This window comes from Sebastes umbrosus, chromosome 13, assembly GCF_015220745.1.
Source record: "Sebastes umbrosus isolate fSebUmb1 chromosome 13, fSebUmb1.pri, whole genome shotgun sequence".
Taxonomy (NCBI): domain Eukaryota; kingdom Metazoa; phylum Chordata; class Actinopteri; order Perciformes; family Sebastidae; genus Sebastes; species Sebastes umbrosus.
This window is the reverse complement of record NC_051281.1, coordinates 13,744,038-13,765,862: the sequence shown is the minus strand read 5'-3', so window position 1 is coordinate 13,765,862 and position 21,825 is coordinate 13,744,038. Positions and strand designations below refer to the sequence as shown.

At 39.2% G+C, this 21,825-nt stretch overlaps 3 protein-coding genes across 10 annotated transcripts in view; all 3 read right to left on the bottom strand.

Moving 5' to 3' along the window:
• The window catches only part of fmnl2a (formin-like 2a), a 61,464-nt gene extending 58,462 nt beyond the window's left edge, over positions 1 to 3,002 (bottom strand). For 3 of the 8 annotated variants that reach the window (XM_037789435.1, XM_037789434.1, XM_037789439.1), the window contains exon 1: positions 2,383 to 2,496. In XM_037789435.1, coding sequence (XP_037645363.1) covers positions 2,383 to 2,496 — 114 coding nt within the window. Of the gene's footprint in view, positions 1 to 2,382 lie in introns of all 8 variants that reach the window. The other 5 variants (XM_037789436.1, XM_037789437.1, XM_037789441.1 and 2 more) reach the window with 3 other exon arrangements.
• A 6,741-nt stretch (positions 3,003 to 9,743) lies between these two features.
• Positions 9,744 to 15,227, bottom strand: sumo3b (small ubiquitin like modifier 3b). Its single transcript, XM_037790417.1, has 4 exons — positions 15,071 to 15,227; positions 12,819 to 12,947; positions 12,564 to 12,635; positions 9,744 to 10,972 (listed from the first exon to the last, which is right to left on the bottom strand). The coding sequence occupies exons 1-4, from the start codon at positions 15,089 to 15,091 to the stop codon at positions 10,907 to 10,909; spliced, it is 288 nt and encodes a 95-aa protein (XP_037646345.1). The 5' UTR covers positions 15,092 to 15,227; the 3' UTR covers positions 9,744 to 10,906.
• Positions 15,228 to 17,462: 2,235 nt separating this feature from the next.
• On the bottom strand, positions 17,463 to 21,502 carry pttg1ipb (PTTG1 interacting protein b). The gene is made up of 7 exons (XM_037790906.1): positions 21,342 to 21,502; positions 20,918 to 20,973; positions 20,696 to 20,804; positions 19,426 to 19,531; positions 18,978 to 19,043; positions 18,723 to 18,769; positions 17,463 to 18,237 (listed from the first exon to the last, which is right to left on the bottom strand). Exons 1-7 carry the CDS (start codon positions 21,436 to 21,438, stop codon positions 18,194 to 18,196), a joined length of 525 nt encoding a protein of 174 aa, XP_037646834.1. The 5' UTR covers positions 21,439 to 21,502; the 3' UTR covers positions 17,463 to 18,193.
• Positions 21,503 to 21,825: the final 323 nt, after the last annotated feature.

The window sequence follows — 21,825 nt, the reverse complement described above, 5'->3', positions numbered from 1 at the left end:
GTGAAACAGAAAATGTTCCCATATACTCAGATCATTCCCCTGGGTGCTCTCAGTGTCTAAAATCTCTCACAATTCGTTGGCTGTATTTCGAAACTGCATACTGTACTAGTAGTATGTACTGATTTGGCCAAAATGTAGCATGTAGTATGCGAACAAAAGCAAAATCTACAGTATGCCAAAAATACCCAGATGTCATACTGATTCAGAAACAATCTCCAGTATGCATCGGACCAGTCTACTTCACCTACTGTATCCCACAATGCAAAGCACTGGAACAGTACAGGCTTTGGTCCCAATAACAGCAGCTCAAAAAGACAGGTTTTTTTACATTTTCGTAGCTATTTCATCACTAAATTCACTTCTGAACATTTTTGAGGCGAGAAATCAGCTGTGTAGATTACATTTACTCCAACGTTTTCGGAGTTTAGAAGCTCCATAAACTTGCCGTGACAGCTAGCTATGGCGCCTGCTGGGGTCGCTACCTCTCCAGCCAGGCAGTCAAACTCACAGACCGCTATGAGCCGGCTGGAGCTCTCAAGAGACCGGCCTCGTTTTGGGATTTGGGAGAGAGTTGTTCAGGTTTACTAGTATTTGTTGGACTGTCTTAGACCATAGGAATAACATGTATGAATTTTGAAAATGGGCGTAGTTCCACTTTAAACATTTGAATCACGCCGCAGTAAGAACCAAGTCAAATTCCTTCTAGTGAGCAGCTAATGTTTATGAGAGCAGTAGGCCAAGCGACAATCACGTTTGACCCACATTTCACTAGCTCTCAAATTTCACTGTTCTTCTATTTAGGCCTTTATTCACTCAATGGGGAGCTCTGTGCTGGAAACTCTCCTCATCAGCAAAAAGTTATTCGTTGCTCACAATAACGGGCTCTATAATAATGAGAACATGGTGAATAAGTCCTTCTAAATCAGTCAACATATGGGTGATGGTTTGTCAACCATTAATATAAACACTTTTCCTGCTCCGTATAACTGACCTGAGGGCACTTTAAAAGTCTGGAGGATCTTTCAACAACACCAGGAATGTGCAGCATTCACTCCCAGGTAACATAATTGTTGACAGACGCTGTTCACACTTTATGATGTGACAGATGTTTCAAAAAGGAGCTGGCATGCTGGGCACTTAAGAGCTTCAGTAGTGAGCCAGCGTCTGGACTCATAAAGTTGGGGGAAAAGACGGCCATAAAAACAATAATTTGTCTGCAGGTGTCTTGGAAATTTACAGAAGCATTGAGGCTGGATGTATAGGATGCTAAAAGAGAAGACTGCTGCACTGTAAACATTTGTGTTTAGGGTAGGGATGTCAGATGCATTCACAGTCAGTATGTAGCGTCCGTCGTCTGACTATCGATTGATAACATGCCGCTGATAAGCCAAAATGAACAAAATGGGTCAATTATTTGTATTTATTACTTAAAGGCTACATGCCTCTGTTTTATGTAATGTTCAAATCTTTTTAATAAAAGAGTATGTGTTGAATTACAGTACAGAGGATTTATTGTTGTTGTTTGGTTTTTTTTACCGTGGTATCGAATTTGGTATCGAGAATCGTGGAAATTCACTGGTATTGGTATCGAATACTAGATTTCTGGTGCCGTGAAATCCCTAGTTTAGGGAGCCCAAATGTCATGTGTTGGTGTATTTCAGCATGGTGTGGCAGAAAGTTGAAGCTTGGTTGAGTTAAAAAAAAAAAAAAAAAGACAAATATGAGTGTCAGACAGTCCTGCAGTCCCCGAGTGTGAACTGGTCGTTGGAGAGATGCCAGTTTGGCAGTCTTTGGCACTGCCGAGGTGTCCTTGAGCAAGGCACCAAACCCCCAACTGCTTGGGGCATAGGGACTAGGCTTGGGAACCGGAGGGTTGCCGGTTCATGTCCATGCATGGACCAAGTACTGAGTGTGAACTGGTCACTGGAGAGTGCCAGTCTTTGGCACTGCCGAAGTGCCCTTGAGCAAGGCACCAAACCTGCCTGTCAGGGGCAGCCCCCTCGCTCTGACATCTCTCCATTAATGTATGCATATAGGTCCTGTTTGTGCATGTATGTAATATGTAAAATATAACAGAGTGAAAAAAATTAATTTCCCCTCAGGGATTAATAAAGTGCCTTTCTTCTTCTTCTACTTTGATAAGGGTTGAAAAGACTTTAAGAAGTGTTATCTAACCCTAAAATGTGTATATTCAGTGTGCAAATCTCTTGGACCTCTGACACAAGTGCCTTTTTTCTCCCCTGAACAACAAAGGACAGGCGTGCTGGACAAACAGAGAGGTCCAACCTACACACACAGCTGTCCCCGTCCCAGGACACACTGAAGAAGCATGGAGGGGAACAAAGACAAAGACAGATGGACAAAATGTTATTTTTTACTTACCAAAACGGTTGCAAATCTCTCCTCCAGTTCACCTGGCTCTGGCATGGGTAGTTTCAGAGGCATGTTGTGTCCTCTGTGATCAGTGTGCTGGTCCATGCTCCCTGCGTTACCCATGGTGGACCAACAAGTACAACTTTTCTCTTCTTCTTCTTCTAGTTGAGGGAAATCTCCGCACAAAAAAAAAAGGAAAATATCCGCACGTCCTTTTTTTGGTTTTTGTCGCCTTTTTAACAGGTTTGTTATATCCTGGTGTTCAACATAAAGCACATGTGAGTGAAGCAGTGTAATAAAGCGTCGGGTCCGAGCAGCAGCAGCAGCAGCAGCCTCTGGTGAGGCATTTTCACGGAGCAACCTGGAAACTTACGGACCTTTTCTTCGCTGTTATCCGTATCTTGCACAATTTCGGCTCCACTCCCAGCCGGTAGTTATGACGACGACCATGATTCACTCGTCTGTTAGTGAGTATAGTGAGTAAAGTGAGCTGGCTTCACTAATCCCTCCGCTGCTGACCAGCTAGTTAGAGGAGGAGGAGGAGGAGGGGGCTCCACACACACGCTCATCATCCCTCCCTACAATGAGTCCTTTCAGGGGGAAGCCTCCCACTTCTTCTTCTGCTTCTTCTCGGGGCGTAGCTCCCAAAGCCGTTGCTAAGGAGATGATATGTGTTCTGTGTTGCATTGTGGTACTTGGAGTTCATTGTGAAAGACAACAAACTTGCAACAAAATTATGTAGTGGTTAAAATGTGTGTTCAAGTATATGTTGTTTGTATGTGTAGGTTATTGATTAATTAAAATGGGCCCCTTTGTATTTCCGGTTGCAGTGTTTGTTAATGCAATGGCAATATTAAAGGGACTGTTTGTGAGAATCAGAAATTGGTTGTAACAGCGACACCTGTGGCCGTAAAGTCAACGAAAGTCAGCGTCCTGTTGCTCGCGCTCGCCCGTGTGCACGTGCTAACTGAATGTGAGCGAGCATCCGTCAAAACAGTGAGGCGACAAACGTCAGCGAAAACCACAATATCACTCTATATTTGTGTGTTCACATTGTAAAAAAAGTGGAAAAGTTGGTTCACTTCATGTAAATGTCTGAGTAAAACCAAATAAAGGGAAAGCAAAATGAAAAAAAAAAAGCGTGTTTAAGCGTATATGTTGTACTTAAAGGGACTGTTTGTAAGAATCAGAAATTGGTTGTAACAGCGACACCTGTGGCCGTAAAGTCAACGAAAGTCAGCGTCCTGTTGCTCGCGCTCGCCCGTGTGCACGTGCTAACTGAATGTGAGCGAGCATCCGTCAAAACAGTGAGGCGACAAACATCAGCGAAAACCACAATATCACTCTATATTTGTGTGTTCACGTTGTAAAAAAAGTGGAAAAATTGGTTCACTTCATATTTGTATCTAATTAAGTATTTTTATGTAAATGTCTGAGTAAAACCAAATAAAGGGAAAGCAAAATGAAAAAAAAAAAAAAGCGTGTTCAAGCGTATATGTTGTATTTAAAGGGACTGTTTGTAAGAATCAGAAATTGGTTGTAACAGCGACACCTGTGGCCGTAAAGTCAACGAAAGTCAGCGTCCTGTTGCTCGCGCTCGCCCGTGTGCACGTGCTAACTGAATGTGAGCGAGCATCCGTCAAAACAGTGAGGCGACAAACGTCAGGGAAAACCACAATATCACTCTATATTTGTGTGTTCACAATGTAAAAAAAGTGGAAAAGTTGGTTCACTTCATATTTGTATCTAATTAAGTATTTTTATGTAAATGTCTGAGTAAAACCAAATAAAGGGAAAGCAAAATGAAAAAAAAAAAAAAGCGTGTTCAAGCGTATATGTTGTATTTAAAGGGACTGTTTGTAAGAATCAGAAATGCTTGTTAACAGCGACACCTGTGGCCGTAAAGTCAACGAAAGTCAGCGTCCTGTTGCTCGCGCTCGCCCGTGTGCACGCGCTAACTGAATGTGAGCGAGCATCCGTCAAAACAGTGAGGCGACAAACGTCAGAGAAAACCACAATATCACTCTATATTTGTGTGTTCACATTGTAAAAAAAGTGGAAAAGTTGGTTCACTTCATATTTGTATCTAATTAAGTATTTTTATGTAAATGTCTGAGTAAAACCAAATAAAGGGAAAGCAAAATGAAAAAAAAAAAAGCGTGTTCAAGCGTATATGTTGTATTTAAAGGGACTGTTTGTAAGAATCAGAAATGCTTGTTAACAGCGACACCTGTGGCCGTAAAGTCAACGAAAGTCAGCGTCGGGCTCGCGCTTGTGCTCGCTCTACATAGACATGAACGAGCATCGCTCAAAACAGTGAGGCGACACACGTCAGCTAAGACCACAATATCACTCTATATTTCAGCTGCTTGGCAGTAATGTCAGCTGACCAGACGAAGGTCTCTCCATGAATCACTGCTGATCCTAGTGTTGGCCTTTCCTGCTTCAGCCTCCCGACCGCGGCCGGAGGAAACAGGGAAGACACCAACACCCGGTCAGAGACGATAACGTTTCTCATTGCGGAGCCCCGTCACTTCACAAGACACGGGAAACCTCTGTTGGTCTGGAGGAGCTGCAGCATTTATTTCTGCACAAACGTCCACTGTACATTCACTATATATTCTCAGAGCTACTAACTCTTCTGCAGTGTGTAGTGTGCGGCATGAAAGTGAGGTGGAGCGAGTTGAGTGAAGGCAAGCAGGCAGAGGAGCAGAGGAGCAGAGTACAGCAGAGACTCCAGCCCTGGAGACCAAAGCCACGGTCTCCCCCGCGTCCTCTGACTGTCTTTTTTCACATCACACAATTATACTGTGCCATGGTAGGAGAATCACAGGTGTAACCAACATTAATTAAATGTCCCAGTAGCAGTGCCAGTGAGATAGTGTGCACTGCACACTGCACATTACCAACCATTACACCTGAATATAATGCAGCAATTATCATCATTATTGGTCACACCTGTGTTTGACAAGTGAAAATGTCTGGTTAATTGCACTCAGTAACCACTCCTGTAATTACCAACCTATTCAACATACAAGGCTTACCCACAATAATAAACTATTGTAAGAAACAAATGTTTAGTTATGTAATTAGTGTCATCTGAAGAAATAAAAACAGATTATTATTATTTTAGAGGAGTTACAGTTAATTTGCATATTGTGTAAAACAAAAATAGACAGAGCACATGAGGAAATCTGTGTCTGCTGCATCTGTCTCCTTCTAAATGACGGACAGAGTGCCCCTACCCACCTGATAGTGTGTGATACTTGAAATCAGAAACAGAAAACAATAATATGAAGTCATTAGGAACAAATTGATTGACAAAGTCATTAAAGATTGGAATTATAGAATAAAGCATTTGTGAGATATGACAAAAAGTCAGAGGTAGGATGATGGTTAAAACAGCATGATTAATATTAGTTGTACCTGAGTTAAAGCATGTTTGAAAACCGAACCATGAAAAGTAAATATTATAGTACCTTTAGACTCACAGATACAGATATGACTGATGTTTTTTCTTTTCTTATCTAGTGTGTGTATCTGTTAAACTGGGTGGTGGCAAGCTGCTGCATACATTTGCTCTTACAGGGGTAAATAAAGTTGCATTTAATTGAATTAAATAACCGTAAAGCTTAAGTGTGAGTGTGGCTGCATTAATAATAATTGACTTCTTCTTCAGAGGCCTCCAAGAGAGGCTTACAGTGGCAAACTGAAAATACATTTCATTCATTTAATCTGTTTTCTAGAATTCAATTCTGTACTCAGAGGGAATGTGTTATTAGTTTAACCTTTCCCGTCTCCTACTCTTGTCTCTAACATCTCTCCTCAGCCAATGTCCTCAGGACAAAACCTTGAGCAAATACAGACAGGTCTTTTGTCCTGATTATATCTGTGGATTTCTGAACTTTAAAACATTCCCTGAGTGAGAACAATGGGCCATTTTGACACGGAAAGCACTCACACTTGTTCGCTCTAGTAAAACTCGAGAATTATTGTATACTAACAGTTTTACGATAACACGGCCACTGACACGTTTCTGCTCCCCCGAGATCTCAACATGCGTTGGGATGAAATCTGATCTGCTGACAGGGTGGGGACCCACATTACGCACAAGAGGGTGACATCAGCATGCAGCGCTCTGGAGACGATCCAGAGGTTCTCCAGATGTACAGTGGTTTCATTCAGGCTGCTGGACTGATTCAACGGGGGAGGGAGGGAGGGTGTCACAACTGACGTTGCTGGCTGGACACACTGAGGATGCAAAACACGGCCGACTGACCTCATACGATCATTACGTGTTCCAACTTAAGCTGATTTGCTCTGTCTGAAGACCCCTCCCCTTGTGTTGTGTGATGGATGTACTGTGTGCTACATGTTTATGCACTTATTGGATTTTATTTACTGAGAGGACGTTGCTCATTCTGCTATTCATTCAAATTAATGGTAACACATCAAGAATGCAAATACCATTGTGAAGGAAGTAGCTCAAAGGTCAGAATTCAGCTCAACAAGTACAAATACATTAAGGATCAGTATTTGGATTAAAAAATACTAATTAGGGTTTAAAACAAGAATAGTTTGTATACATACAGCCAGCAATTGAGCTATAATGAAGACGTGGAAATTAAAATGTTAAAGTATTATTCAATTTAAGATAGTGTACAAACATCAAATAATTAAATAATATTGACTTAACCCTCTGACACCCGTGGGATCCCAACCAACTTTAATGTCTTTCAGAGGCTGTAGCAGTTCAGTTTTAGGGTTAGAGTGAAGCTGCAGATATCATATGAAACTAAAACCTAGGAATCCATTGCTGCTAACCATGTCATGCTTGCTTGTCGGGAAGGAGGCTAAATAACGCTCCAAACTTGGCCAAACAAGGAAAAACTGTCATGGCCATTTTCAAAAGGGTTCCTTGACCTCTGACCTCAAGATATGTGGATGAAAATGGGTTTTATGGATACCCTTACAGATATGCCCACTTTATGATAAGTGCAAAAAAACACGCAATTTTTTGCATGCAGGATAAATGTGTTATTTTCGCCTATTCTTAAATGGTGTATTTGAATATTTCAGTTTCCAAAACAGAAATGCTCACTGTCCAATTGCAAAAAAATGCAATTCTTGCAGAAATCACAAAATGTCAAAAGTTGTTTTTATACTAAATCACAGCGTGGCTTTTTCTATGGTGTTCCTAAAGGTCTTGGTGTCTTAATGTGGTATTCTGGAGGGATTATTGATCATTATAATAAATTCTCGAGTGATAAAAAATGGTTAAATTTAGCACCAAATCTGTGTAACAAATGGTATCAAACCAAAACTTGCTGAAACAAGGAAACAGCCACTACTGTATACACCTCTATCATAATGTTCAAAACCCTTATTCTCTTTTTCAATTTATTAATTAATTTTTATTTCTTATTAATGACTAGGACAACTTGACACACAGTGCTGAGCTCAAATTAATCTTCAAGTTCCCAGCTTTCAGATGATGTCCACCACTTCTATGTGACATACTGTTGACCTGCTAGCTCCCCTTAAATATCCCCTGTACCCCCTAAAAGACAAAAATGGGTCTATTGTTGGTCTCAGAGGGTTAATGTGTAATATATATGTTTAGTTTGTGCATATCTTAGCAGACCATCTATGTTTTTTTATTTATGTATTTTGAGTGGGAGACATGTATTGTAAGATTATTTTTCTTCTCTCTGCCCTTTTTTCATCATGATACAGTATGTGTACTACTTTGTTACAGATTACAGCCTTCATTTTGAGTACAATTTTGTGTTGACTACTTAAATTTACTACAAAAAAAATATAATAAACAAATAATGAGTGAATGATCAGTAAATAGGGAAGAAATTGTATTTTAAAGGACCATAGACTTATATGAGCAGGTGGGCACTTACTCACCCCCTGTTGCTCCCCTATCTGTGCATGTGTACAGTATTCCTATGCTGGATTATTACATGGCTCCATGTTTGCTGTGTGGTAATCTGATTAAACACAAATTAATCAGGAATATGCACCATTTGAGCAATTGTTTTTTGACACATCGACCATCTTCAAAACCCACCTGAATGCTCTCATCAGTTTAAAATGTGTTTTAAAAATGCACATATACTTAAAAACATTTTTTTAGGGGGCCCTAGTTGGTAATCTAGCCTCGTGAACATATGCATATGAACATAAACTCATGTATAATACACATTTGATTCTCATATGAAAATAATTCCTTTTTATTCTAAGTACATGAGTGACTGCGCAGTTGGATTCAATAAATCACCTATTATCTTGTCACAATAATAAACAAATGGACCTCATTGTACACTGACAGCAGAGTGGTGCATGACATATGACAGACAATGAATGAGCTTTAAAACAATAACAATAATAGAAAGCTTCTCTCCATTAACTCCAGTAAAAACAATTGAGGATCATGTGCTGCCTTACAAGCGCCCCTGACACAGCTGATAGTGACTCACAGCACAACAACAACAAAACTGATGCCTTGACGTGAATCTCGCCTTTTACAGTTAATGTCTGTGCTCTTCTAGAGAATACTATATGCAGACTCAGGGAGGTTTTTGAATGTATGTGTGGAGGGGGCACCTTGCAGCTGCATCTCTGAGAGGTTCTGGGGGAATATAAGAGACTCCAGATATATCCACAAGGAAATATAAAATGCAAAGGAGATGCCAGAAATAAAAGCAGCACAATCAAACCACTGTGTGAGGAGGCTCTCAGGGAGTTCATTTGGCTGCTCAGTTAAGAAACATCTGTGCAAATGAAGTTCTCTTTAAGTAAGAGAGAAGACTCGTGGAGTTATGGCCCTCACAAGGCTGGAGTGGAGCAACAAATGTGTCTTTGTATTGTAATTTAAGGGCTTCAGCGATTCAAACAAGTAGAGATGCAGATATAGCAGAGTGAGCAGTGATCCTGTGGATCTCCAGATCAACAACACCCTCTAAGGGATGTAAAGTGTATTGCGTGCTCTGGATCAGACTGCTTTATTATACACACAACTTTCTCAAATCTTTTCAGCTCAATTCCACAAACTTTTTAAAAGGGAAACTAAACAAATCATGTAATTATGGGCTTGATGAAATTAACCTCTGTACCAGGGCTTCACATCTGGATACAATGACTCTTTTTATCCACAATAGCATATAGTGGCCATAATGTATTTGTGCCTCTGGTTACATGAATCAAACCATCATGCAGTCCTTTAACAGCTGTATGCTTATTTACACCCAAGATGTGAATATTTCAAAACATCTGCCCTGCATTGTGTTGTGCAGCATAGCTGAAATATTAATTATATAGCAAATCCACACACAAATGGAAGGTAATATATAATGCAAGGCTGAGTATCAAACTATATTTATTGTATACAGTATAGGGACAACAAATAATGTACAAATCAAAAAAAAAAGGGGGGGGGGGGGGGGGGTATCTGCCAATGTCACCCAGCAAATCTAACAAATGTTAAAAAATGAAGGTGAACATTCTTATAAAACAAGATTTCTACCTACCAACGCACAAGAGTCAAACAAACTAAGCATGTTTGGATAGATTTTGGACAAAAGTATTCAAATTGGCAACACAGCATTGACTCAATATTTGTTTATACACTGACTGAAATATATAACCTTAGATGAGACGCTCCATTTCTGGACTGGTAAAGGTGAATTATTTGTATTCTAAAGTCCTGAAGAGATGGAAAGAAACACATGGGGAGAGCTGTTCTCCTGCTGTGTGACCACAAAGACCACTGTTACAGTCACAGTAACCCTTTACATCTACATATTATATATTAACCAAACCCTTTTATAAAAGAACACTATTCATTTAGCTTTTTGGTCCAGAAACATTACTGTACTTTATTTACCAATGAGTCGAGGGTGACAGTATTGAGGTAAACCATTCATATGGATCTTTCTCGGCACAAGCATTGGGTACATCAAATTATTTTGAATGTTCCTTTAAAAAAAAAAAGGGCTACTAAAAGTTTATTACTTTAGAAATATGTCATAATGTCTTTCCCATCTACAGAGAGAAACTCCCATCCAGCAGTTTTCCTCCACAGCAATCCTATCAAGTACATGAATTAAAAATTGTTGAGCCCACCCTGAATTTAAATGCTCACAACAATCTGGAAAACTTAAACACAAAGAGAGGAAAAAAAAGGATTTTGGCATGTAGTTCAGCTTATGGTTTTATGAGACATGCATGAGGTCATTTCAACATCAAAAGAACGCAGTGTGTTGTTTTCATTACGAGCCATATCTGATCTGAGACGTGTCCCTGCCTTGGACAATTTCAAATCATCCATTTATGTGAATAAAACACTTTTTAAAAAAATTACCCTGCATCTCAAAGTTAGGATTTGGCCCTAAATGAAAGAAACGTCTACCTTCTTTTGTGTTGGGAACAGCCTGACCGAGCACAGTGGAAAAAAGAATTAAGTGAAAACAAATACAACATGAAAATAATGATGTGGATGTTCTTCCAAGAGTCCACATCCGACTTAAGAAGAGACTCCTCCTGTCTGTTGTTGAAATACATCAATAGTGTCCTCATCCTCCATCTCCAGCTGTAATAACAAAACAAAAACATTATTCTACAGCAAATGCATTAATATGTATCCTCATAGAAGGAGAGCTGGGTATCTCGGCTCCATCTACTGTAGTTCCTGATTCAAATCAACATTTTTAGACAAATTTAGACAATTTCTTGGATGGCTGCTTGTTTTTCGACAATATTTAACCTTTGGCTTCTTTTGTTAAATGAAAAAAAAAAGGGTTTATCCTCACAGTAAGGTATTAACGGAAAGTATTGCTTTGGTTTCAGTACCAAAACTCTGGTATTATACTGGCACTAGCATGGACAAATTTAAAACAATACCCAACCCTAAATGGAAGACCGTCTTTATATTGGGTTTTATGTATTTTCACCTGGATCCAATGAAGATGACAACCATCTCATGATCTTTTTTCTACATATATTATTATACCACAGAAAACTGATGGAGTGGGTTGTGACTATTATTTCTAATTTTATTATTTTGCATGTCGGTTAGAGTATTGCTTTTTGTGCAACTGAAATTCTTGGTCAATTTCAACTGATTACTGCAACTGGGCCAAGAAGTGAGGATGTTGTAAAAGTGGCAAACTGTGGTTCACTGTCACAAGTCTAACACAAATTAGACATTGGAAAGATACTGTATATACTGTGCAATTGCTTGAAGATTAATATTAAAAATCAGTGTTGGAGGTACAATTGTCTTTGAACACTTTCCATCCGTTACTCGAGGATATCCGTAGTTCAACATTAACTACACTAACCCTGAGTTAAACACTGAGTAACAGCGGGAGACATGGGAGGATTCATTCTTATTCCCGGGGGTCATATCCATTCAGCAATTGTGCAAATATACTCTACTAACAAGAACACTTTTCATTATTTCCCATTTCATTAATGTGACATTACAAGTGTGCTCTACACCGCACAGGTCCAGAGGGGTAACAGCAGACACACTAGAAAAAATTGGACAGTGTACACAGGCCAATGACACGACACACACTTATGCTCTGACACATTTGCCCATTTGTGTTTCAAAATACAAATTCAACATAATTGACCTAAGAAAACACATACTGTGTGAATTGTACAAAAATATATATATATATTCAATTAGCCAGTCAGAGGTTCAAGAGAGTGAAATATAATTCCAATTTACATCAGACACCTAAACACCTACAGATCTTTCAGTACCCAATTAAAACAATGGATGATTAATACATACACATGTCAGCACTAAACTCTCTTTTTGCTGCTCTTATCGATATGTCCTGTTTGTGCGCAATGTTGTTTATATGTATAAATGTCACTACTGTTTCTACTGCTTTTAACAACTGTGTGTCCTTTTACCACTTTTAAAATGGATGTCCTGTTTTATGTTTTTGTTCTGATGTATTTTAGGATGCCTTCTGTGACATCTTGGCCAGGGACAACAAATAAAAAAACAGCCTTTTGGCTAACTCTGGCATTTTTTATACCATGTCTATTTATTAATTTGCACTGTCCCTTCACAAGTAAACTAAACTATATAATCCATCTCCATGATCAGAATATTTGAGCTTTTAGTAACAGTTTATATTATTGTGTGTGCAGCTTTCACCAACCTGTGCAGGTGTGTCTGTTTCATTAATTGGCTGTCCATCAAACCTAAACCTTATCTGACGAATTGACAATCCCTGTAAAAGACAGAACAGACAGAAAAAGCATTTTTGTGAGATTTTGCATCCAGTCAGCCATCAACAAAACAATATAAACAACAGTTGTGTCATTTTAAGTCTCCCGTTAGTAATAAAGCCAAAAGTCTATTGTTACCACAGGGAATTACAGGTTTATGTTTCAGTCTTTCAGAATGAACTTACCTGTCTTTCGCAGTATGCCTTCATTAGTTTGCTGAGCGGAGTATGCCTTTTGATTTTGAACTGTACAACTGACCCATCCTGACCAGCTACCTTGAGGTTAATGTGGTCATTCTCTGTCTTCACTCCCTCCTGCAACAAAAACACTCATTGTCAACAGCAGAAACATACCTGTGTTATGGTAACATTATTTTTAAGATAAGATAAGATATTCCTTTATTAGTCCCGCAGTGGGGAAATTTGCAGATGCATCAGCTAACACAGTTAACAAGAGCTAAACAAAGTGTAACAAAATACGAACCATTTAAATAGAAGGAAGAATAAAAAAGGAGCAATATATAGAGTATTGACAATAAACAGACTATTAACAAAATTGCACAAGTGGAAAATTATATTGCACAGTATGAATTACACCTGAGTAGTACTGATAGACAGTTGGTGTACAGTAAAGTGAAGTTCTTGTCAGTTTTTGGTGTGTATGTGGTCTACTGGGAGCAGTGCTTTTATCTGTGAATATAAAGTCTGATAAAAGGTGGATTGTTCCAAGCACAATACCATGTGTACATAATGTGAGGACACACACAACCTGTGCAGGATGCTCAATAGAAGGCATGTGGTGATGCAAGTAAATGCTCTTTTACTACTGACATGAATGAATACATGAATGAACTCCCACACATGCTGCTCATCTTTTTTTTTTTTATAGGTTTTCGACATTCAAAGTGCCTCTAGTGAATCCTGCTGGCCCATTTCACTTACATACACAGCTAAGACGAAAAGGAACCAGATGGGAATCTATTAGAAATGTATATAAATTAAGAGATAATGGATCCGCTTCCTCTTCCTGTTTTGAACATCTTCTGTTACTATAAGTGACCACACCAACAATCAGTTGACCACAGATAATCTGACCACTGGTTGATCTACAACACCGGTGTTCTGTAGTATGATGTTAACCTACAACAACAGCTAACTTAACTAAGATAAGATATTCCTTTATTAGTCCCGCAGTGGGGAAATGTGCAGTGTACAGCAGCAAAGGGGATAGTGCAAAAAACAAGATGCATCAGCTAACACAGTAAAAAAAAAAAAGAAAAGACCTAAACAAAGTGTAACAAAATATGAACCATTTAAATAGAAGGAAGTATAAAAATAGGAGCAGTATATACAGTATTGACAATAAACAGACTATTAACAAAATTGCACAAGTGGAAAATGATATTGAACAGTGAGAATGAATGAATGAATGAATGAATGAAATTCCACCTGAATATATCAGGTTATTGTCAGTTTCTTGGTGTGTAAGTGGTCTACTGGGAGCAGGGCGGGTTGTGGAGTCTGACAGCTGACTGAAGTTACCTAACGTTAAGGTACATGTAGAAGACAAGCTTTGGTCCTACAGGGCAGGTTTCATTCAAACACAGCACCCACTCATTCCCTTGGTGGTTAGCACATAGCATGCTAGCTCGTTGAAACTGGCGCAGAGAGCCACAATGGCGCAAATGAAAACACCAAATCATTAATTTAACTGCTAATCTGATGTGTTCGTTAGCAACTATGTCCTGATTCAAAAGTAAACCAGTGAGTAGCTGTAGGTGTTGATGTTTGAGGCTCACTGGCAACACAAAGCTGTGCCTGAAGCCACACATATCCGCAATAATTGTTCAACCTTTGTTTTCTCCGTCGACCCGCTCAAATGCGGTTATCTGTAGCCTAGCAGCATAGCTAGCCTAGCCTAGCAGCAGAGCTAGCTCAGCCTAGCAGCAGGGCTAGCTCAGCCTAGCAGCAGGGCTAGCTTAGCCTAGCAGCAGGGCTAGCTCAGCCTAGCAGCAGGGCTAGTATAGCCTAGCAGCAGGGCTAGCCTAGCCTAGCAGCAGGGCTAGCTTAGCCTAGCAGCAGGGCTAGCTTAGCCTAGCAGCAGGGCTAGCGTAGCCTAGCAGCAGGGCTAGCGTAGCCTAGCAGCAGGGCTAGCTTAGCCTAGCAGCAGGGCTAGCTCAGCCTAGCAGCAGGGCTAGCTTAGCCTAGCAGCAGGGCTAGCTCAGCCTAGCAGCAGGGCTAGCTCAGCCTAGCAGCAGGGCTAGCTTAGCCTAGCAGCAGAGCTAGCCTAGCCTAGCAGCAGAACTAGCTTAGCTTAGCAGCAGAGCTAGCTTAGCCTAGCCTAGCAGAGCTAGCTTAGCTTAGCAGCGAATGGTAACTAACAACAGCAGCTAACCAGAGCAAGATGTCTCTTCGTAGAAGCACAGCATGTTACTGACCTTTGGCTTCTCTTCAGACATGGTGCTGGATGTTCCCGGTGTGTGTTGATAACAACAGAGCAGACTGTTAGGTTAGCAGGATGTTATCAGTGATCAGTTGATCCTCCGGCTCTCTCTTCTCCACCAGGAGCGCGCACTGATGTTTAAACTGTAATTCGACCAGAAGAGGTCACGTGCTCCACTTTTCGTCGGGGCCGCGGATACGTGAACGCGCAAGCTACATTTTGCGCATACCCGCGAGATAGGTATAAGAAAAGGGCCCTTCTGCAAAACCAGCCTTTAGTCCAGGCTAAGGACTATCAAAAGCATTGAATTAAAGATCCACTTGGTTAACTAATTAAACTGAACTTGCAGTAGGAGTCAGAAACACAACAAACCAACCGGAAATATGGTGGTAATATTTTTTCTTATTGTTTAAAGGTTGTAAAAAGTTTTCATGTCTTGTATATTATAAAGCAGGTTTAAAGGGACTGTTTGTAAGAATCAGAAATGCTTGTTAACAGCGACACCTGTGGTCGTTAAGTCAACGAAAGTCAGCGTCTGGCTCGGCTTGTGCTCGCTCTACGTAGACATGAGCGAGCATCGCTCAAAACAGTGAGGCGAAACACGTCAGCTAAAACCACAATATCACTCTATATTTCAGCTGCTTGGCAGTAATGTTGACCGGACGAAGTTCTCTCCATGAATCACTGCTGATCCTAGTGTTGGCTTTTCCTACTTCAGCCTTCCGACCGCGGTCGGGGGGAACAGGGGAGACACCGGCACCCGGTCGGAGACGATAACGTTTCTCTCTGCGGAGCTCCGTCACTTCACAAGACACAGGAAACCTCTGTTGGTCTGGAGGAGCTGCAGCATTTATTTCTGCACAAACGTCCACTGTACATTCACTAGATATTCTCAGAGCTACGAAGTCTTCTGCAGTGTGTAGTGTGCGCGCATGCATGTGAGGTGGAGCGAGCTGAGTGAAGGCAAGCAGGCAGAGGAGCAGAGTACAGCAGAGACTCCAGCCCTGCAGACCAAAGCTACGGTCTCCCCCGTGTTCTCCGACCGCGGTCAACACTGTTTAACAGACAGGCTTTACTGGATATAACTTTGCGGTTTTGGCGCTTCTGTGTAGTTTGTGTTGGAGTCTTGTCTGAACAGCATAACCTGGGTGATTTAAATGTGTAAGAAGTTACAAACAGTCCCTTTAAGTGCTATATAAATACTGTGAAAGTATCAAAATTCTGAATCCACAGAGAAATACACACAGCCCGTATTCAGAAACTCTGCGTTTGAAACAAGCCGCCAGGATTTCTGTACATTTGTGATGTCACACATCTACAATATTTAGACTAATATTTTAGATTAATTTCACAGTTCTAAACGTAAACATTCTAAATGTGTGAGCAGTTTATTTCCTGTTGCAGTGTATTTGAATGACATCAGCTGACAGGAAGTAAACATGGAACCAAGCTGTTTCCTAGCAACACAATTCCGTTGAAATGCGCTAAAACGGAGCGTTTCTGTCAGAGGGTGAATACAGGTATATTCAGATAGACAGTATGAGAGAAATAAAGTGTTGTTTGAACATTAAAGCATGTAAACTTGTTCTAGTAGAAACCCAAGATTTTTATTTCCATAAATAACTGAATTTATTATAATATAAATAATCGGTCCCTGATATTGTTGGCTTAAAAGTGTTTAGTAAGTTTCACTACAACGAGAGTTACAGGGGTAAAAAAAAAAAAAGTGTATTTATTTATTCGTTCATTTGTTACCTCAATGCAGAAAATGAGGAAGGGTTTTTAAATTAAAAAAAAAGTATTTTATTTTTATTTTTTGTCAGCGACCAGTGCCCCCTCAGAAAGGGGCACCCAAGGCGACCGCCTATACGGCCTATGCCTTAATCTGGCCCTGCCTCAGTTGGTTATATATTTAAAACACGATTTATACTCTGTAGGCATGCCCCAAAATCCAACTATTCTGGAGGCAGATTCACAGTGCGGATCTCACAGGTTTGTAGTCTTTAGGAGACTGTGTACTGTATGTATTATCGTTTTTTCTGTAATCATTGAATGGCAAATTATTCTCAGGATTTGCAACATGTATTGGGTGCCTCCTTTTTTGGAGGGTGATAGATTTAGGAAAGCTTGCTGCAGATGAAAGGTTGTTATATAAGATATGTGAATAGGGCAGAACAATATTTCCACAAGTGGGGCATGTATATTTCTTTAATAGAGTGAGAGGTTGAGATGGAAGCACACAGATGGCATTGATTTCCACATGGGATTTATGGTACTTTCTCTCATTGCTGAATAGTTTCTTTTGACCCCTCTTGTTTCTGTATTTGTGTTTGGGTAGGGTGTGGTTTGGTAAAATTGTGAATTTGGAAATTGATTTACAATTAAAGTCACAAATAAAATTTTATTCATTTATTTTTTCATTGATCACAATTTGTTTTTTAACAAAAGCTGCACAATAATCAAATCCCTCACATGCAGTTACATTTCTTTTATCCAAGAACGTCCTGAAACAAATACTGATTCTCATATTTATCCACAGATAAAATAGCAAAAAACGTGTAAAATGAGTTACATGTTATAAATGAACTATTTATATAAAAATAAATGTGGTACTTTAGACTCGAATGACAATCGGTAAGATAGTGTGTATTACAAATGTAGTATGAAAATAAAACGGCTAGTTATAAAAGAAGCACCACAAGCTTTGATCTGCTCTGGAGTTGTAGAAATCTCTTACAATACTGCATTTTTATGCAGAACAACACAGTAATGTTTGCATATCATGGTGGACAATATGTTTTGACAGATTTGTATCTAGTTTCCTGGATCAACAGAAAAACAAATTAACTGAACATATTCTCCTATAATCATTTACATCAAATTTAAGGCATGAGAAATATTAATCTGGTATAATAACAGACAGCAATGCATATAAAATATGAAACATTAGGCAAAGAAGCCGCGTTTGAAATATAGTGCACACTCAGTCAAAATAATCAGAACATCTTGCTGACATTTTTTGGCGGACATTGAACTCAAATCAGATAATCACAGTTTCTCATATGTCTCAATGTTACTGGCATCAATAAAATCATCTTATGGGACTTTTGTAGGATTCTCATTGACCGTCCATACGGGCGTATGGATTATCCTTTGCCATACCTGAAAAGAACAACAGAGAACAAATCATTTACCCATAATATGACTGCAAGCAGGGAATAGAACATATCCACATTCGTTAGTAAGTGTTTTGATGGTTGCATACAATTTAAACAATGGGTTAAAAGCAAATAACATATTTCTAAAAAATCTTGTGAAGTAAAAAAATGTTGGAATTGTATTCTAGTGTATGAAGTATGTACAGTGTCGTATTTATCCAGTAGATGGTGGTACTGGATCAAATATGTTGTTTTTATTTTGATTTGTTTATGAAGACTTTTTGTATGTTGTTCCCTTCATCTGCTCTGATTTCATTATCTTTATCTTCTCCATCTTATCTTTCCAATACCCAGTTATGCATTCATTTTGCAACCGTTTTCTCACTGTGTGTGTGTAAACAAAGCTTCATAAAAACAAGCATCTTTGGTATTCCAACATTTACATTTATTAACCCAGTCAAACCATGCAAAACAAGAGAATAGTCTCACCATATTTCTGCCTGATTTCATCATGTCTATGCTGCATTTCTGTTCTCCTGTAGGGGAAGGAACAAAGACAAATTGTTGCACAACAGAGAACACTGGACACACTCACGCCCTCGTGTTTGAATCATCACCACCACTGCTGAAATATGATGTAACAACAACCCTACATACTACTTGCATACCCTGCCACTTAAAAATGCATTAAAACATTTTTAAAAATTAGCTATTTTCAGACCATCCTCCACAACAGCCATTTACTTTGCTTTCTGACGGGTCTTCCTCGCGCTGTTTTGTCGCTCCACCATTGAGTCTTCTCTCTTGTTCCTAGAATATAAGAATATGTTAGTGCATAAATATTCATCATAATTATGTTTTTATAAATATAAGCAATACAAATGACAATAGTGAGACCAGAAGTCTGATGTGCTTTGCTTTTAACCTCAGTAACAGTTAATCAGTCTGATAAACTGACTCATCCAAAAGCCCATTATTACATTAACAAGTTTTAGAAGAGGCTAGACCACTTCTAAATAGAAAGATCAATGTTATTTTCAGAGCTAAGCTGCAGTTACAAATTCTGGCAGGCTTTCGGAGACGGCGGTATCAGCCCGGCCTCGCACAGAAACGACCCATTGTGCTCCCCGTCCTCCTCCTTCCATGTTAAATCAGACTTCACAGCCAACACCTCACGTGACTCAATGCTTACCCGAGTCTTTCAAACTTGCAGCAGTAGCAGTAGCAGCAAGTGAGAATGGCGATGATGAAGATGCAGCCCAGCACCGACATGGCGATGATCAAAATCTGGAAGTTTACTGGAAAAGGCAGACACACAGAGAAAAATGAATCACTGAAAATCACTTAATGATGAGCCATGCATTTTATTATACATCCTATTAAATAGACACTACTGCCCCTTTTAGAATTTAGTTAACTATTGGTGGTGGTTGGGGTCTTAGTAGATCAAGATATTTTAGTCAGTTAGAAGTTGGTTATAGGGCTTCATCTAACAATTATGTTCATTGTCGATTAATCTGTTGATTATTTTCTCGATTAATCGATTAGTTGTTTGGTCAATAAAATGTCAGAAAATGTTTCCCAAAGCCCAAGATGACGTCATCAAATGTCTTATTTTGTCCACAACTCAAAGATATTCAATTTACTGTCATAGAGGAGTAAATAAACCAGAAAATATTCACATTTAAGAAGCAAGAATAAAATAATTGGTGATTCATTTAATGGTTAACAACTAATCAATTAATCTTTGCAGCTATATATGGTTCTTCTGTGGAGAATAAGCACCATACATAGTCATTCAATCATTATTAAGTCAAGTAATTGACTAGTCAGACACAACTTATGACTATTGATATATGTTTTTTATTATCTGAAGAAAGTCCTATACTAGGGCTGTAATTATATTGATTATTCTGTTGATTATTGATTAATTGTTTGACTTCTAAAATGTCTGGAAATAGTGATAAATGCCCATCACAAATCCCTAAAGCACAAGGTGAGGTCTTCAACTCGCTTTTTAGATATTCACTTTACTATCAAGTAGGGCTGTCCTCGACCAAAGACATTTTTAGTCGACTAACACTCAGGATTTTCTTGATTAATCGATTAGTTGCTTTAATCGACAGATCTGTAAAACTGAGTTTCTCCACAAAGAATCACACAAAAGCACTACTTTAAATCTTGTGTTTACCAGAAGACATTCAGCATGAAAAAAAGCATAAAATATGACTAATCGCCAAATGAAATCTTAATCGACCATGACGGAAATTACCAATTAGTCGACTAATCGACTAAGAGGGGGCAGCCCTTTTATCAAGTAAGAAAGAAAAAATGCCGCAAATCATCACAAATGAGAAGCTGTAACTAGAGAATATTTGGCAAAATGACTCTTACAATAAATCAGTTGTCAAAATAGTACATTTTTTAAGGATACCCAGATTTGGCACTCATGTCAGTCTTACCCCAACACACCCCCCATCGTGCATCATTCAGTACACACATACTGCGGGGGGGCAGGATGTTCCTCACTGGGTAGTCCATGCATTGTTTGGTTGGTGAGCACCACAAACACTGCAACAAAAACAGCAACAAACACTGTGCTTAGTATCATATCTTTGGTATTTATAGTAAAATACATCACTAACAAATCTGAAGATATTTGGCAGGAGATTTAGGAGACTTACTGTCACATTCTGCAGGCATTCATGACAACTGGTGTTGGATCTCAGGGCACAAGAAGCTGAAAACAGAGAGAAGTTACAGTATATTGTGGGTTATAATGCATACTGGCCATCCTTTTACTGTGTAGGGTCAAGCTGTTGTATAAATGGGCTTGCAAGACAGGAAATAAAATCTTTCTAGATGTTTAATTTTCTTCCCACAGTGACAAACCATCAACAGAGTTTACAGTGATTTAGACACACTTTGCAAAACTAGAGTAAAGTTAGTTTGAGCCATCACCATGACTTTAGATGATTATCTTTGCTCCTCTGATAAGTGAAAATCCATTTTTCTGCAGTCATGTGACCACCTCCTGACCTAACCTAACTCTGGCTCTACTAAACAAAGCACAAACAGCTATAAAGCTTAATAAACACACACACTTACTGTGAGCTGGAAGAGGAGTTTGAGCCTCTGTGGTTATAAAAACACCACAGAAAATCAAGGCAGAAACAAAGGCTGAAGCTCTGTAAAGTCCGGACATTGTGAGACAGAGTGAAAGCCACCGACTGCATGGAAGAAACGACCAAAACTAACGTTTCTGAGAAGGGAGGACCTCCTCTTAAGGGACTGACGTCATGAACTCCTGACGCTGGTGTCATGAAACAGCTGCGGAGTGAGACATCCTCCCCAAATATAATGTCTTTACTAGGGCTGTCAATCGATTAACATATTAAATCATGATTGTCTATAGTTAATCACGATTAATCGCACTTTTTTTTTTTTTTTATATATATATATACCTTATTTTTTTTCCCTTTTTTCAAAGTTGTTTTCATATATGCAATTTACAGTTCGTAATTACAATGGTTTATAAACCAATTTTTAAGTAGATGAGCTTATAGACAAACTCATTAAGTACACTAGAGAA

Excerpts from the sequence above, each read along its gene's own strand:
- sumo3b (XM_037790417.1), bottom strand. The coding sequence starts at position 15,091 with ATGTCTGAAGAGAAGCCAAAG. Across the intron at positions 12,948-15,070 it reads TGTCTGAAGAGAAGCCAAAG|GAGGGAGTGAAGACAGAGAA; the intron begins GTCAGTAACATG and ends TTTTTGTTGCAG. Across the intron at positions 10,973-12,563 it reads AAACAGACACACCTGCACAG|CTGGAGATGGAGGATGAGGA; the intron begins GTTGGTGAAAGC and ends TTGTTATTACAG.
- pttg1ipb (XM_037790906.1), bottom strand. The coding sequence starts at position 21,438 with ATGTCCGGACTTTACAGAGCTTCAGCCTTTGTTTCTGCCTTGATTTTC. Across the intron at positions 20,974-21,341 it reads AACTCCTCTTCCAGCTCACA|CTTCTTGTGCCCTGAGATCC; the intron begins GTAAGTGTGTGT and ends CTCTGTTTTCAG. Across the intron at positions 18,238-18,722 it reads TGAAATCAGGCAGAAATATG|GTATGGCAAAGGATAATCCA; the intron begins GTGAGACTATTC and ends TGTTCTTTTCAG.